Source organism: Marmota monax, unplaced genomic scaffold (assembly GCF_021218885.2).
Source record: "Marmota monax isolate L192 unplaced genomic scaffold, Marmota_monax_Labrador192_F-V1.1 WCK01_AAM20220418_F8-fsc00130, whole genome shotgun sequence".
Classification (NCBI taxonomy): domain Eukaryota; kingdom Metazoa; phylum Chordata; class Mammalia; order Rodentia; family Sciuridae; genus Marmota; species Marmota monax.
The window spans coordinates 5,122,596-5,137,011 of NW_026693244.1; the positions used below are offsets into that span (position 1 = coordinate 5,122,596).

At 35.9% G+C, this 14,416-nt stretch overlaps 1 protein-coding gene and 1 pseudogene across 5 annotated transcripts in view; one reads left to right on the forward strand and one right to left on the reverse strand.

Annotated features, from left to right (window-relative positions):
* Cdk7 (cyclin dependent kinase 7) overlaps positions 1–12,148 on the forward strand; it is a 34,169-nt gene extending 22,021 nt beyond the window's left edge. For all 5 annotated transcript variants that reach the window (XM_046456145.2, XM_046456146.2, XM_058583089.1 and 2 more), the window contains 4 exons: positions 4,202–4,288; positions 7,166–7,315; positions 11,245–11,392; positions 11,932–12,148. In XM_046456145.2, the coding sequence (XP_046312101.1) occupies positions 4,202–4,288; positions 7,166–7,315; positions 11,245–11,392; positions 11,932–11,960 (414 nt within the window). In that variant the 3' untranslated portion in view covers positions 11,961–12,148. The remainder of the gene's footprint in view (positions 1–4,201; positions 4,289–7,165; positions 7,316–11,244; positions 11,393–11,931) is intronic.
* Positions 10,238–10,670, reverse strand: LOC124100593 (deoxyuridine 5'-triphosphate nucleotidohydrolase, mitochondrial-like; annotated as a pseudogene).
* Positions 12,149–14,416: the final 2,268 nt, after the last annotated feature.

Sequence of the window (14,416 nt, forward strand, 5' to 3'; positions counted from 1 at the left end):
GAAAACAGGTATGAGTGAACACAGGCCCAGAGAACACTAGTCTAGATTGGAATTGGTGAGATGAGAGCTTAGCAGAGGAGGTCTCCAGAAAGAAGGAAATTTAAAAAAAACAAAACTGGAGGATTACAATGTTTAATCATATTGGTTTGATATTTAGTATGATATTGAATAACTGGAATCTTAGCCTTCGTACTAAGAAAGATGCCAAAGAGAGGGCCACAGGAGTTGGAGGAGCGGGGCTTGGAAACCATTGCCTCTAGGATAACCAAATTGTACGAGAATGGAAACAGTCTGAACAAAAATAGTCACAAAAGGGGGGGGGGGTTATGGTCAAAGGACCAGTTTTTATTGTAAGTCTCTAGTACTAGTTAGGTTTTAACAAGGTTTATGTATAAATTTAATACAAATACAATATAAAAGACACAAAGCTCGCCAGGTGTGATGGTGCCCATCTATAATCCCAGTGACTTAGGAGGCTAAGGTAGGAGGATTGCAAGTTCAAGGCCAGCCTCAGTAACTTAGTGAGACCCTATCTCAAAATTAAAAATAAAAATAGCTGGGTTCGTGGCTTAGTGGTTAAGTATCCCTGGGTTCAATCCCCAGTATCAAAAAAAGCCCCCAAACCAGCTGTTACAGCTGGTTGATGAGTATATTCAGAGTCTTTTTACTACTCTGTTTTTGCATATTTGAAAATATGCATACTAAACAATCTTTTGTCCTGGAAGGAAGAGGTGCCATGGAACTAGAACTTAAGCTTTGTGGCTTTTTTGTTTTGTGGCAAAAAATGGAGTGTGGGAATATATTGGTAAGATAAAATCTGCCATATGTTAAAAACTATTAAGAGGCTAGGCACAGTGGTACATAGTGGTGCACTGGAGCTTCCCACCTTAGATATCATATAACATTTTTCATATGTTACTGCAGTGTTTTCCTCTAGAAGGTAAGGATTCTTTATCATAACCACAATACCATTGAGATCTGAAGAGAGTGAACAATAATTCTTTAATAATAATAATAATTCCTTGATCAAATACCCAGTCTGGTATTGGAGATTTCCCCAATTTTTTCTCATAAATGTCTTGTTCAAATTGGGATTGAAAAATCTATTGGGGATGGGAATGTAGCTCAGTTGGTAGAGTGCTTGCCTTGCGTGCACAAAGCCTTGGGTTCAATCCCCAGCATCACCAAAAAAAAAAAAGGCAAAAACAAAATCCATATATTTGGCAGCTCATTTTGGTTTTGAGTCTTTTGGGAGGTGGGGTTGGGAAGGGTTTGCAGTGCTGGGAATTGAACCCAGGACCTCATGTATGCTAGGCAAGTGCTATACCACCCCGTATCCTACGCAGCTCATTTTTTTTTTTTTTTTTTTTTTTTTTAAATATTTATTTATTTATTTTAGTTTTTGGTGGACACAACATCTTTGTTTGTATGTGGTGCTGAGGATCGAACCCGGGCCCGCACGCATGCCAGGCGAGCGCGCTACCACTTGAGCCACATCCCCAGCCCCCGCAGCTCATTTTAATGTAAATTTTTTACCTCATACAAAAATACAGCCGTCCTTAAAATTGCAAGCTTGTCTACAATTTGCAGATCGCATTGGACATGAGAATACATGTCCCTATAGGGGACAAGATAATTCCGAGATATTAAAAGAAAATATAAGTTTATTCAAAAGTACTTTTAATGTTATTTAATACAGTTTATGTAAATATGACATACATGATGGTAGTTTTGTATAATTTATAAATAAAGTGGGTGGAACAATGCAAAGCAAGCAAAGTACTAGGTTGGGGGCTAGTCTATAAGTTTTTGCTACTACTTGTCTGGGTTATTTGAAAAGCAAAATGCAAGCTGGGTGCAATGGCACACGCCTGTAATCCCAGTGGCTCAGGAGGCTGAAGGCAGTTCAAAGCCAGCCTTAGCACAAGCTAGGTGCTAAGCAACTCAGTGAGACACTGTCTCGAAATAAAATACAAATAGGGCTAGGGATGTAGCTCAGTGGTTGAGTGCCCCTGAATTTAATTCCTGGTACACGCCCCACCCCACCCCACCCCACCCACCCCTGGAAAAAAAAAAAAAACAATGAATTTTAGCTTTGGTGGATAATCTTCAGCATACGGAAAATGAATGTGGAACATTTTTTTTTCTTTTCATTTCTTGATTTAGTTTGAAGTTATGAGTTAAAATGACTTATTTCTTTCTTCCCTCTTTCTGGCCTATACCTTAATTAGGAAACCTCATAATTCTCCTCTTATCAGGGAAGTTAATATAAAGAATTGTTACTCTAATTTCCTGTTATAGTTAATAAGGGATTAAATGGTAAGAAATAAAACTAATTCTACAGTTTTAGGAGCTCATCACTACCACTCTAGGGCTGAGATCTAGATGTTATTGAAGGGAGCCAAAAACTTGTTGTGGATCTGTACTGGTAAAACTTACTAGAAATCTGCTTTCTAGAATGTGCTGGAAATCTGTGCTCCAGGATGCTGACAAAGGCTGTTCAGATAAAAAATGTCTCTCTGGAAGCACTCTGCTGGGTGACTGTTGGCCTCCTATACCACTGTAGCTGAGCACGGGAGAGACTGCTCATATCTCACGCTGAAAAGGCCTGATGATAAAGAACCTGAGGATACTGCAGTGGTCAACTGAGCATGCAAACTGAAACCAGAAAACAAAACTTGTTCTTTCACTTAAGGTCTCTCCAGCATTCTCTTTTGACAAAACTTCAGTGTCCATTGATGAAAGGAAGATATTTTAAGGTTCCAGATCTATTTCCATAGAGAACTGAAAAAGCAATAAGTTGATAATTGGTGCCTGGGATATTATTGTGGGCTTCCTTTTTTTCCCTCCTCAGTACTGGTGGTTGAACCTAGGGGCACTTTATCACTGACCTGTGTCCCTAGCCCTTTTTATTTTTAATTTTGAGACAGGCTCTCACCAGGTTGCTTCGGGTTTCAATAAGTTGTTGAAACTGGCCTTGAAATTGTGATCCTCCTGCCTCATCATCCCAAATCACTGGGATTACAGGTATCAGCCACTGGGCCTGACGCTTGTGTTTGTTTTTGCTGGTAGGAGTACACAGTAACAAAGAATTTGAAGACCTGGCTTTTAATCTCTTGTCTTCACAGTGAATCTATAAACTTTGTCAAAGCCATGAAAAATACTGGAGGCCAATGTATTCATAGAGAATTAAATACCTTTTTTCTTTTATATATATTTACATAGATATTTGAGAAAAATGAATTAGAAAATACGGTCTATGGGGGCTAGGGGTATAGCTTAGTTGGTCTCGCAAGCTCAAGGTCCTGGGTTCAATCCCTAGCACTAAAAAAAAAAAAAAAAAAAAAATACAAGGTCCATGTATAGCAGAGATTTTTGATTGTTTATCAACTTACTAGTTTTGTTTTGAGTTTTTGGTGCCAGGGAATGAACCTAGAGAGACTTAACCAGTGAGCCACATTCCATCCCTTTTTATTTTTTGAGACAGGGTCTCACTAAGTTGCTTAGGGCCTATTAACTTGCTGAGGCTGGCTTTGAATTTGCGATTCTCCTGCCTTAGCCTCCCAAGTTGTGGGGATTACGGGTATATGCCACTGAGCCCAGCTAGCTCAAGTTTTAGCTTGTAATTGTTTGTCTGATATATCTCTTCAGATAAAGAATTTGTTAAATTCTTTAAACAAGATTGGAATATTTTTTTCCCTCCCAGCTTTTTTGTCTGCCCTAGAATAGTTTTCTTCTTCAACTTAGATATTTCTCTTGCTAACTCATATTCATCCTTCACCTATCACTGCCGCTTTCCTAGAAATCCTTCCCTGACCCATCTTGAATGGGCTAGGTGCTATTCCTCTGTCATCTAAGATAATGTACTCTCACTTAACACATTGTAAATAAATGCCTGTTTACTTACATCAACAGTGTTCACCACCTTCACTGCAGGGGCAATTTTAATCCTTTGTTGTTGTGTTTAGGGTACAGCGCATGGTAAAAATTTATTAAAAATTTATGTAGTGAATAAAATGGATACTGAAGGTACTATTTACTTTTTCAAATGTGGGAAGGATCTAATGCCACATACATTATATCTCAGTCTACATTTTTTAATGTTACAGAGATTTTTAGCATTTTTATTATTAAATTTATAGTATTGTTTGTATTAAAAACTATCACAAACCACCTTGAAATATCTCTTGCTTTTTCTCAGGTTCCTTTTTTGCCGGGAGATTCAGATCTCGACCAACTGACAAGAATATTCGAAACTTTAGGCACACCAACTGAGGAACAGTGGCCTGTAAGCCCTTATGAGTTTTTTTTAACTATAGTTAGGGTTCTGTAAGTTTATTTAGTTGTCATATGCTTCATGTATGTTCTGTCATGTGATTATTGAAGAAATATATTAAATATCTTAGTTGTGATAGCCTCATTACAAAATTACAAATGATTAAAAAGTTTATAAAGGAATACGTTAAAATTATGGCATACCTTTCAACCTCTGTTATACATATAGCCCTTCTCTCGAGTAATTCCTTCTTAGGTTATCACTGTTATATTTGGTATAAAGCTATGCTGAGTTTGTATACCCACAAGTACAAACATATATAATAGGGTTGCATTTTATCTCATTTTTTAACAAAAATTAGGGGCTGGGGATGTAGATCATTGGTAGAATACATGCTCAGCATGCCTAAGACCCTGGGTTCAATCTCCTGCTCCAAAAAAGTGATCCCACTTCAGATTTTTGTCTTGTAACTAACTTGGCTCCTTTTGCTCAAATAAAATAAAATACTTATCATTAATCTTTCCCTTTTTTAATTTAATTTTTAAAAAATATTCTTTTAGTTGTATATGGACACAATACCTTTATTTTATTTATTTTTATGTGGTGCTGAGGATTGAACTCAGTGCTTCATACATGCTAGGCAAGTGCTTTATCACTGAGCTACAACCCCAGCCCAAGGGCATACCTTCCCTTTTTAATGGCTGAAATATTCTCCTTTATGGCTATTTCATTTTACTTAACTAATGTCTTCATGCATTTAGGTATATTTATATGAAGTATTATTAGTGCAATTAAGATGTTTCAGTATTATGATTATTTCATTACATTGTCTTCAAAAAAATATATAAAGTTGGGTGCAGTGATGTACACCTGTAGTCCCAGCTACTCAGGAAGCTGAGGCAGGAGGATCATGAGCCCAAGAGTTCAAGGACAGCTCCGGGGTCTCAATAGATAAAAATCTATCATAAAATTTATACCGATTTGAGCTGTGAAGTTTTATATTATAGTTTAACAGTACATTTTCACTTATTTTTTAAATAAAAAAATTATATAACTTTTGCTATTTCCTCACATTCTTGCTGCATGTCCTGAGGGATAAATAAATGCTAGAAATGAGAAATTTTTAATCATATTTCTTATCTTATAGTTAAAACTGTAATGAAAATTATCTGAAACTATTATTTAAGGAGTTTCTTAAGTACTGTTATTTCCTCAATTTCCTAATTGGAAAGTTCAATATATGTTCTAATTATAAAACATTCCCTAAAGGTCATCATTTATTGAGACCTTACTATATGTCATTCATGGCGGGCATTTCATAAATCATATTTAATCTACCCAATAATAGTATAAATCAGATAGTTGAAACTTAGTGAAATTAAATAATTTGGCATGGTGGTGTGTGCGTATAATTCCAGGGGCTCTAGAGCCTGAGGCAGGAGGATTGCAAGTGCAAAGCCAGCCTCAAAAACTTAGCAGACTCTGTCTCACAATAAAAAAATTTTTTTAAAGAGCTAGGGATGTGGCTCAATGGTTAGGTGCCCTTGGGTTCAATCTCCATACAAAAAAAAAGTAATTTACCCAAGGTCACAGTGAATATCAGAATTAGGACTTTAATCTGGATCTGACTCCACAACTACTGTTCATAATATGAGTTCTCTGCTTTTCTACTTTTCTGCTGTGATTTTCTACATAGTATTTGATTACCAATGTCTCCTTTGTTTTTATTTTTTAATTCTTTTTGTAGTTGTAGATGGACAGCATGCCTTTATTTATTTATTTTTATGTGGTACTAAGGTTTGAACCCTGTGTCTCACACATGCTAGGCAAGTGCTCTACCACTGAGCTACAGTCCCAGCCCCTTTTTTAAAATTTTCAAATGTTTTTTTTTTGGTCGTACAAAGGATTGAACCCAGGGACATTCTACCAATACATTCCAGAATAAGATATAAAAATTTCTTACTTTGAGGCAGGGTCTTGCTAAGTTGCCAAAGCTGACCTTGAACTGAAAATCCTCCTGCCTCTGCCTTTCAAGTAGCTGGGCTTTAGGTATGTGCCACCAGGCCTGGCTAATATGTGGTCTTCTGGATCATCTTTTGTGTTCCACTGATCTGTTTTATCTCTTGCTCTGTAAATACCACAGTCTTAATTAAATAAATTAGATATTCTTAAAGTCAGATAGAATGATCCCACCCACTCTATTCTTTTCTAGAATTATTTCAGCTACTCTAATTCTTTTGCATTTTTCTATAAGTTTTAGAATAATTAGTTTACATCTATATTAATTTTATCGATTGTGATTAACAATTGCATTAAGCCTATATCCATTTCAGAATTGATGTCCTTAATATGTTGAATCTTCCATTGTACAAAAATGAGGTTTCTCAAACAATTTAGAACTCTTTTATTTCATCAGCATTGTGTAGCTTTGAGTACAAGAATGTATATCTGTTTTGTTCCTTTTCATGTAAGTATTTCATTTTTCTTTTTGGTGATTGATATTATGTTTTTAATGTTTGTGTCTACATGTTCATTGTTAGTATATAGAAGAATGTTTGATCTTCTATTCTGTAGCCTTGTTCTACAATTTTTTTTTTCTGATAGTGGGTATTTTACCACTTAGCTATGTTCCTAACCCTTTTAATTTTTTGAGACAAGGTCTTTCTAAGTTCCTGAGGCTGGCCTTGAACTTGTAATCCTTCTGCCTCAGGTTCCTAAGCAGCTGGGATTATAGGCATGTGCCACCATGTTCAGTGTTTTGTTTTCTACAAATAGATTTCTTGGGATTTTTTTATGTAGACCGTCATATCATCTGCAAATATGAGTTTTATCTCATCTATGTACCTTTCAGTCCTTTACTTAAATTTGAATTATAAAATATTTTTATAGGACATGTGTAGTCTTCCCGATTATGTGACATTTAAGAGTTTCCCTGGAATCCCATTGCAACACATCTTCATTGCAGCAGGAGACGACTTGCTGGATCTCATACAAGGCTTATTCTTATTTAATCCTTGTACTCGAATTACAGCCACACAGGTATTTTTAACAATTTTTCTTTATATTAGGAGATATAAAGATAGTGTTAGCACTGATAAAATAAAATTTGAATTTTGTAAAATTTCTAACATTCTTTATCAGAAGGATGTGTTTTGCTTTGTAACTGTTAAGAAATGGTAGGGCTGGTGTTGTAGTTGAGTTGGTAGAGCGCTTTGCCTAGCATGCGTAAGGTACTAAGTGCAATCCTCAGCACCACATAAAAATAAAATGAAGGTATTGTGTCCATCTACTATGAAAAATATTTTTAAAAAAATAAATGGTATGTATTAGTTGAATTCTTATGTATTAATTTAAACTTTATGGCAAGCCTCATAGTGAAAGTGCTTCTTTTAGTGCCCACCCCCCATCCTCAACCTCAATAAATTACAATCCAGATAGTTAATCTGGTTATTTTCAATCAGAAAGCGTTAATGGGAAGGAAGGTTATAGTCAGATACAATGGTATGCTTGCAAGAAATTGAAAGATATTTTAAATTTAACCTAAACAATTGAGAGTTGTTTAAAAGAAATGAGAATGAACAATTTGGAAGACCAATATCTGCTCTTAAAAGAAGGGAGGGGGAAAAATTGGAGAAATAACAATAAACAAATAATGAGTAAAGTTATCCAATACAAAAATATAAGATCTATAGATCTTATATAGTAAAAATACTTTTCTTTGTTTTATGAACACACACGGTAAGGGCTGGGTATGTAGCTCAGTGGTAGAGCTCTTACCTAGCACGTGACCATGGTTTTAATATCTATTACTGGGGTGGGAAAAAAACAAATACAGGCACACCAAAAAGGGTAATCACAAGTCACAAACACTTAATTGGGTAGAGCAGTGCAAAAATGCAATAATATAATTATTTGACCTTATAAAGGAAGAGACTAAAATTAAAAAAAAAAAAAAGCATCACAAGTCTTCAAATCATATTAGACTACCAAATCATTGTTTAATGCATTTACTTTTATAAATAAACCTCCTTCCTTCCCTTCCCTCCATTCTTCCCCACCTCTCTCGGTATTTGGGATTGAACCCAGAAATGCTTTACCACTGAGCTACATTCCCAACCCTTTTTATTTTTTATTTTGAGACAGGGTCTTGCTAAGTTGCTTAGAACCTCACTAAATTGTTGAGGTTGGCTTTGAACTTGTGATCCTCCTGCCTCAGCCTCCCAAGTTGTGGGATTATGAGCATGCACCACTGTGCCCTGCTAATAAATAAACCTTCTCTTTTTAACAGTACATGGTACATTAGTATATACATACTGGGTATTTTACCATTAGAATTTCTCTTCTAATTTCAAAGAAGTAAACTTATTGATGCCATTTTACTCTTATATATTATTTACATCAGAAGAGACTAGGTACAGTTATCTAGAAAGTTATTTTCATTAGTAGTGGGTTTTTTAAAGATAGACACACTATCTTTACTTCATTTATTTATTTTTATGTGGTATTGAGGATTGAACCCAGTGCCTCATATATGCAAGGCAAGCGCTGTACGGTTGAGTCAGCCCCATTAATAGTATTTTTACAGAAAAGTACTAGTCACAATAATGAATTTGGGTGGGATTTTGTTAGATTGGGTTGTATTTTGATATATATATTTTTTCCTATGCTGGAGTTTGAACTGCACATGCTAAATACATTTTCTACAACTGAGCTATAACCCCCAGCCCAACAGAACCCTTAAAAATGGGTTTTAGGGGTTGGGGATTTAGCTAAATGGCAGAGCACTTGCCTAGGATGCACAAGGAACTGAGTTCAGTCCTTGGTCCTGGGAGTTCTGAAGGGGCAGGGAATGAGTGGATTTTATCTCATGGATGTCTGTATTAGTTAAAATTATATACTCTTTTTTTCCTAGATCTCTGCTTAGTCCAAAATTAGTTTAATTTCCTTATAGAACTGCTGTGACTTGGAAGTAATACTTTTAGAAATGCAAGTTTTTAAAAGCCTTACTTTTAAGAATTTGTATGATTTGGAATTTGAATATATGTGGATGTTGTAACCAACTTGAAGTTCTCTTTGAGCAAGTGCGTTTTGAACTATATATATTTCATAATGTTTAGAGAACCAAAATGGATAATATCTTTCTAGTGTCAGCATTCAGTTGTGGAATATTAGAAGTGAGCCTTTTGTTTGTTTGTTTTTTCTTTAAATATTTTTGGTTGGGTTTGTTTTTGTTTTGTTTTGTTTTTGATACCAGGGATTGAACTCAGGGGCACTTGACCACTGAGCCACATCCCCAGCCCTAGTTTGTATTTTATTAGAGATAGGGTTGCTTAGCGCCTGGCTAAATTGGTGAGGCTGGCTTTGAACTCATGCTCCTCCTGCCTCCGCCTCCCAAGATGCTGGGATTACAGGTGTGTGCCACTGTGCCTGACCTTATTTTTAGTTGTCAATGGACACTTTATTTTTTTATGTGGTGCTGAGGATCAAACCCTGTGCCTCACACATGCTAGGCAAGCACTCTACCACTCAGCTATGGGGAGTCTTTTTCTTTTCTTTTCTTTCTTTCTTTCTTTCTTTCTTTCTTTCTTTCTTTCTTTCTTTCTTTCTTTCTCTCTCTCTCTCTCTCTCTCTCTCTCTCTCTCTCTCTCTCTCTTTTTAATATTTAGTTGTATATAAACACAGTTTCTTTACTGTTAAGTTGAAAGGATATCGTTTATTGAATATTTTTTTAAATGTGAGATTAATGTACGTTTGATTTTAAAAATTTTGCATTAGGTTACCACAGATTTACATACAACTATAAACTGAAAAAATATTGGAAAGTTTCCATGTGATACTAACAAAGAAACTCTTTCCTTTATCATAAGAAAATAAACTTTTAGAAGCTAAAGCTAGCTTTACAGTCGTGCAAAATACTAACACTAAGCAGAAAGTAACATTTTTCTATACTTGGCCTGTATTTTAATTCTGTCCAGTAGAACCAAAACCTCCTGAACCCCTTTTAGTATCATTCAACACTAGAACTTCTTCTATATCTGGATAAAAAAATCCGTTCACAAATGTGCTGTGCTATTTGATCACCCTTTTTTACTTCAAACTTCTCTTTGCCAAAATTAAATAACACCAACATTTTTTCTATAATCTTCATCTATGACACCAGCTCCTACATCTATGAAATATTTTGCAGCCAACCCAGAATGTGGAGCTATTCTTCCATAGTACCCAGAAGGAAGAGCTATCTCAAATGTTTTCACTAGGGCTTTCTCCATAGGTGGTACTTTATAATCATAGGCACTGTACAGGTCATAGCCTGCGGCCCACGCGGTCCCCAGGGTCGGGGCTGTAGCGTGCGGAGTCCCAAGCCGCCCTTCTCCGCAGGCCGGGCCTTTTGTTGGGGGAGTGGGGGTTACTTCTTTAGAACAGGGCATGGCAGCACTGGAGGGCAAGGGAAGACAAGAGACCGGAGAAGAGAGCAAGGGATTCTTTATTTTTATGTAATGCTGGGGATTGAACCCAGTGCCTCACACATGCAAGGCAAGCACTTTACCACTGAGCTATATATAGCCTCAGCCCCGCCAGTCTTTTTCTTAAAGTAACGAAATTAATAATCTTAGAATGCTAGATTGTTACTTGTAGTGATTTATTTGCGTGTCCAAATACTTTATTTTAATTGTACTTTGTTTGGGGAATAGGGATTATCACATAGTATTTTTTTTTTAATAAATGTATTTTTAGTTGTCGGTGGACACAATACCTTTATTTTATTTTTATGTGGTGCTGAGGATCCAACCCAGTGCCTCAAGTGTGCCAGGTGAGTGCTCTACCACTGAGCCACAGGCACAGCCCAATCACATAGTATTTTTAATGTCCCCTGAAATTTGGGGCATTAATTTTTTGAGCATTTGTAGATTTTCCTGCACACAGTTCAGATATTCACTTAAAAACCTTACTTTGGTATCTTTGAAAAGGCATTGAAAACTAAGTACTTCAGTAATCGTCCAGGACCAACCCCTGGATGTCAGCTGCCAAGACCAAATTGTCCTGTGGAAACTTTAAAGGAACAGTCAAACCCAGCCATGGCAACAAAACGGAAAAGAACTGAGGCCTTGGAACAAGGTAAATATTCCCATTTTTATAAGAAATTGAATGAATTCAGAGAACTACAAAGAGCTCATATATAGCTAGTGACTGAAGGAAAGCTAAGAATTGTAGCTTATGAGGTATTAACTTTAATTTTTTGTACTGGGGATTGAACCCAGGGGTGCTTTTCCACTGAGCTGCTTCCATGATTCTTATTTTTATATTTTGAGACAGGGTCTTGCTAATTTGCTGAGGGTTGAAGTTGAGGCTGGCTTCAACTTCAGATCTACCTGCCAAGTAGCAGGAATTACAGCTGTATACTACTGTGCCAGGGTTGGCTATTTTTTTAAGTTGCATTAAATAGAAAAAATGTGCTATTAACTGTTTGTTTAGTATACCTCAGAGTTATGAGAGCTATCTGTGAGTTCCTTCCTCCTTTCACACATTCATAAGTATAAACTATGCTTAATGTTTAAGTGCCAGTAAGTTAAATAATGGGATTTGGAATGCAAGGACTGGTTAAAATTACTACAAGACTAACTGTGAACACTTTTTTTTTTCTTTTTGCTTTCTAGGAGGATTGCCCAAGAAGTTAATTTTTTAGTTACAGAGATTCCAGGATGATATTCTGTTACTGGAGGAAATGGTTCAAAAAGCAAATAATGGAAAAATAATAAGTATTAAGTAAATACTGTAGAAGTGAATTTGTAAATATTCTACAGGTGTAAAATATGTAAAACTGTCAGTTATTTTTATTAAATGTATTTTAAAATAAAAAAAAAATTAATTCTAGTTTTTCTGAGTGCAGAAATGAGATAAGTTTGGTTCTTTGAAATGCAGAATTGAAAACACATCCAAAAAAAAAAAAGAAAACACATGAGTGAGGGCTGGGGTTGTGGCTCAGAGCGATCCCTTAGCATGCTTGAGGTACTGAGTTTGATCCTCACTACCACATAAAGTAAAACAAAGACATTGTGTCCATCTGTAACTAAAAAAATAAATATTAAAAGAAAACACATTGGTGAAACCTTAAGAGTGCATGTAGTAATATGAATAACTATGTATGGCAATCTTTAGGATCTCAAAATTATATGTGAATGACAGTCTGTATCTCATAATGAATTTTTTTTACTTGAAACTTTAATTTTTTCCATGATTACATATATATATGTATATCTCTTGTGTGTGTGTGTGTGTGTATATATATATATATATGTAGTTGATTTAATTGTCATGTATGCAACAGTATTTACCCATGCTCTATATATGGACTGCAGTATTTTTCCACTGTTATAAAGAAAATTACCATAAGGGCTGGGGATATAGATCAGTTGGTGGATTGCTTGCCTCGCATGCACAAGGCCCTGGGTTCAATCCCCAGCACCACCAAAAAAAAAAAAAAAAAAAAACCATAAATACAGTAGTTTAAAATAACATAACACAGATTTATATCCCAAAGTTTTGAGGTCAATCTGGCATGGCTTAGCTATTTTTGCTTAGGATATCAGAAGGTGAAAGCCAAGATATTTGTCAGGTGGGCTATAACTTGGAGGCTGTAGGGGCAGGAAACTTTATCATTTTTGTAGGGTCTCAGCTGGGTTCCAGAATAAGATTGACATAGATAAATAGGGAAAAGCATAGAAATGTAATAGAAGACTTACTTGGCATGGGAGCCCTCATTAAAAAAAGGGGCGAGGTGGTGCATGCTTGTAATCCCAGCAGCTTGGGAGGCTAAGGCAGGAGAATTGTGAATTCAAAGCCAGCCTCAGCAACAGTGAGACCCTGTCTCTAAATAAAATACAAAATAGGGTTGGAGATGTGGCTCAGTGGCTGAGTGCCCCTGAGTTCAATTTGTGAGACCAAAACCACAAAAGTATATAACCAAAGTTTTTTTTTTTTTGTACAGAATTCCTTCAGCCTCAACTTTTCTTGTCTTTGATGCTAAGATTTGCATATTTCATATGGGAATTTCTTCTCTTTGTTTTTTCTTTTAAGAAACAGTATGAAAGAGTAATCTTCTTGCACCTGCTATTTTTCAGGTCCCTTTAACTTAGTATGCCAGAGGTCTTTTTGTTTTGTTTTTTAAAACTCCTTTAAACTCTAGGTGAGAATTTGTTATGAAGTTCATGCAGTTCTTATGGTTCTAATTCTGGTGCTCTGCTGGCCCAGGCTTTTGGTAGCTGCCAACCTGTGGCTTCTCTCAGCTTCTTAAGGCCACTCATATGCCTTATCATATGGCACTCACCATCACAATTCAGCAAGGGCATCACATGCCCCTTTAAAGAGCTTGTCTGATTTCTTCATATACTACCTAAAGAGAAAACTGCTTTAAAAAAAAAAAATAATAAACCCCTGATTGAGTTATCCATATATTAAACTTACTAAGGAGTTTAATTACCCCTTCAAAGCACTACCTAGATTATTTTTGAATAATTGGAATACGAATCTTGAGAAACCCATCTTTAGAATTCTGCCACATGGACATTTAGGTCATTTTCAGTTTTTCAAAGTTAATAGAAAAGGCAATATTCTTATGCATATACATAAATATCTCTAATGTACATATTTAGAATTATAATTGTGAGGTCATAAAGTATATACATTTCAATTAATTATATTTCCATATTTCTTCAAGTAATTATCAGTTTGTTGCATCTATACCAGCAGACTGAAAACCATGCCTCAAAACAGTCTGGAAGGGAGAAAGAAGGTCTTTTTTTTCACTCCTATTCCCAATGATCACATTCATAGACACTTAGCTGTCCTGTATATCTACGTTGCATCATCTGACCGCTATGCAGCCATTCAGGAGCCAAGAATTCCATACCCATTGTTTCATCCAAGACAGGAAAAGTCAAACTTAAGAGTTAATGGGCTGGCTCCAAAGCTGTACTGAGTTAGTTGATTGACAACTGCAACAAAATTGTAAGTATTCCCTTGGAAGAGTGGTACATGGCACTTACAGAAAAGCACACAGCTAAGAGAAGAGACTAGGAAATAATAGGCCAAAGGAGTCTGAGGACATTTTGCTTTTATTTATTTGCTACATCTTAGGGATCA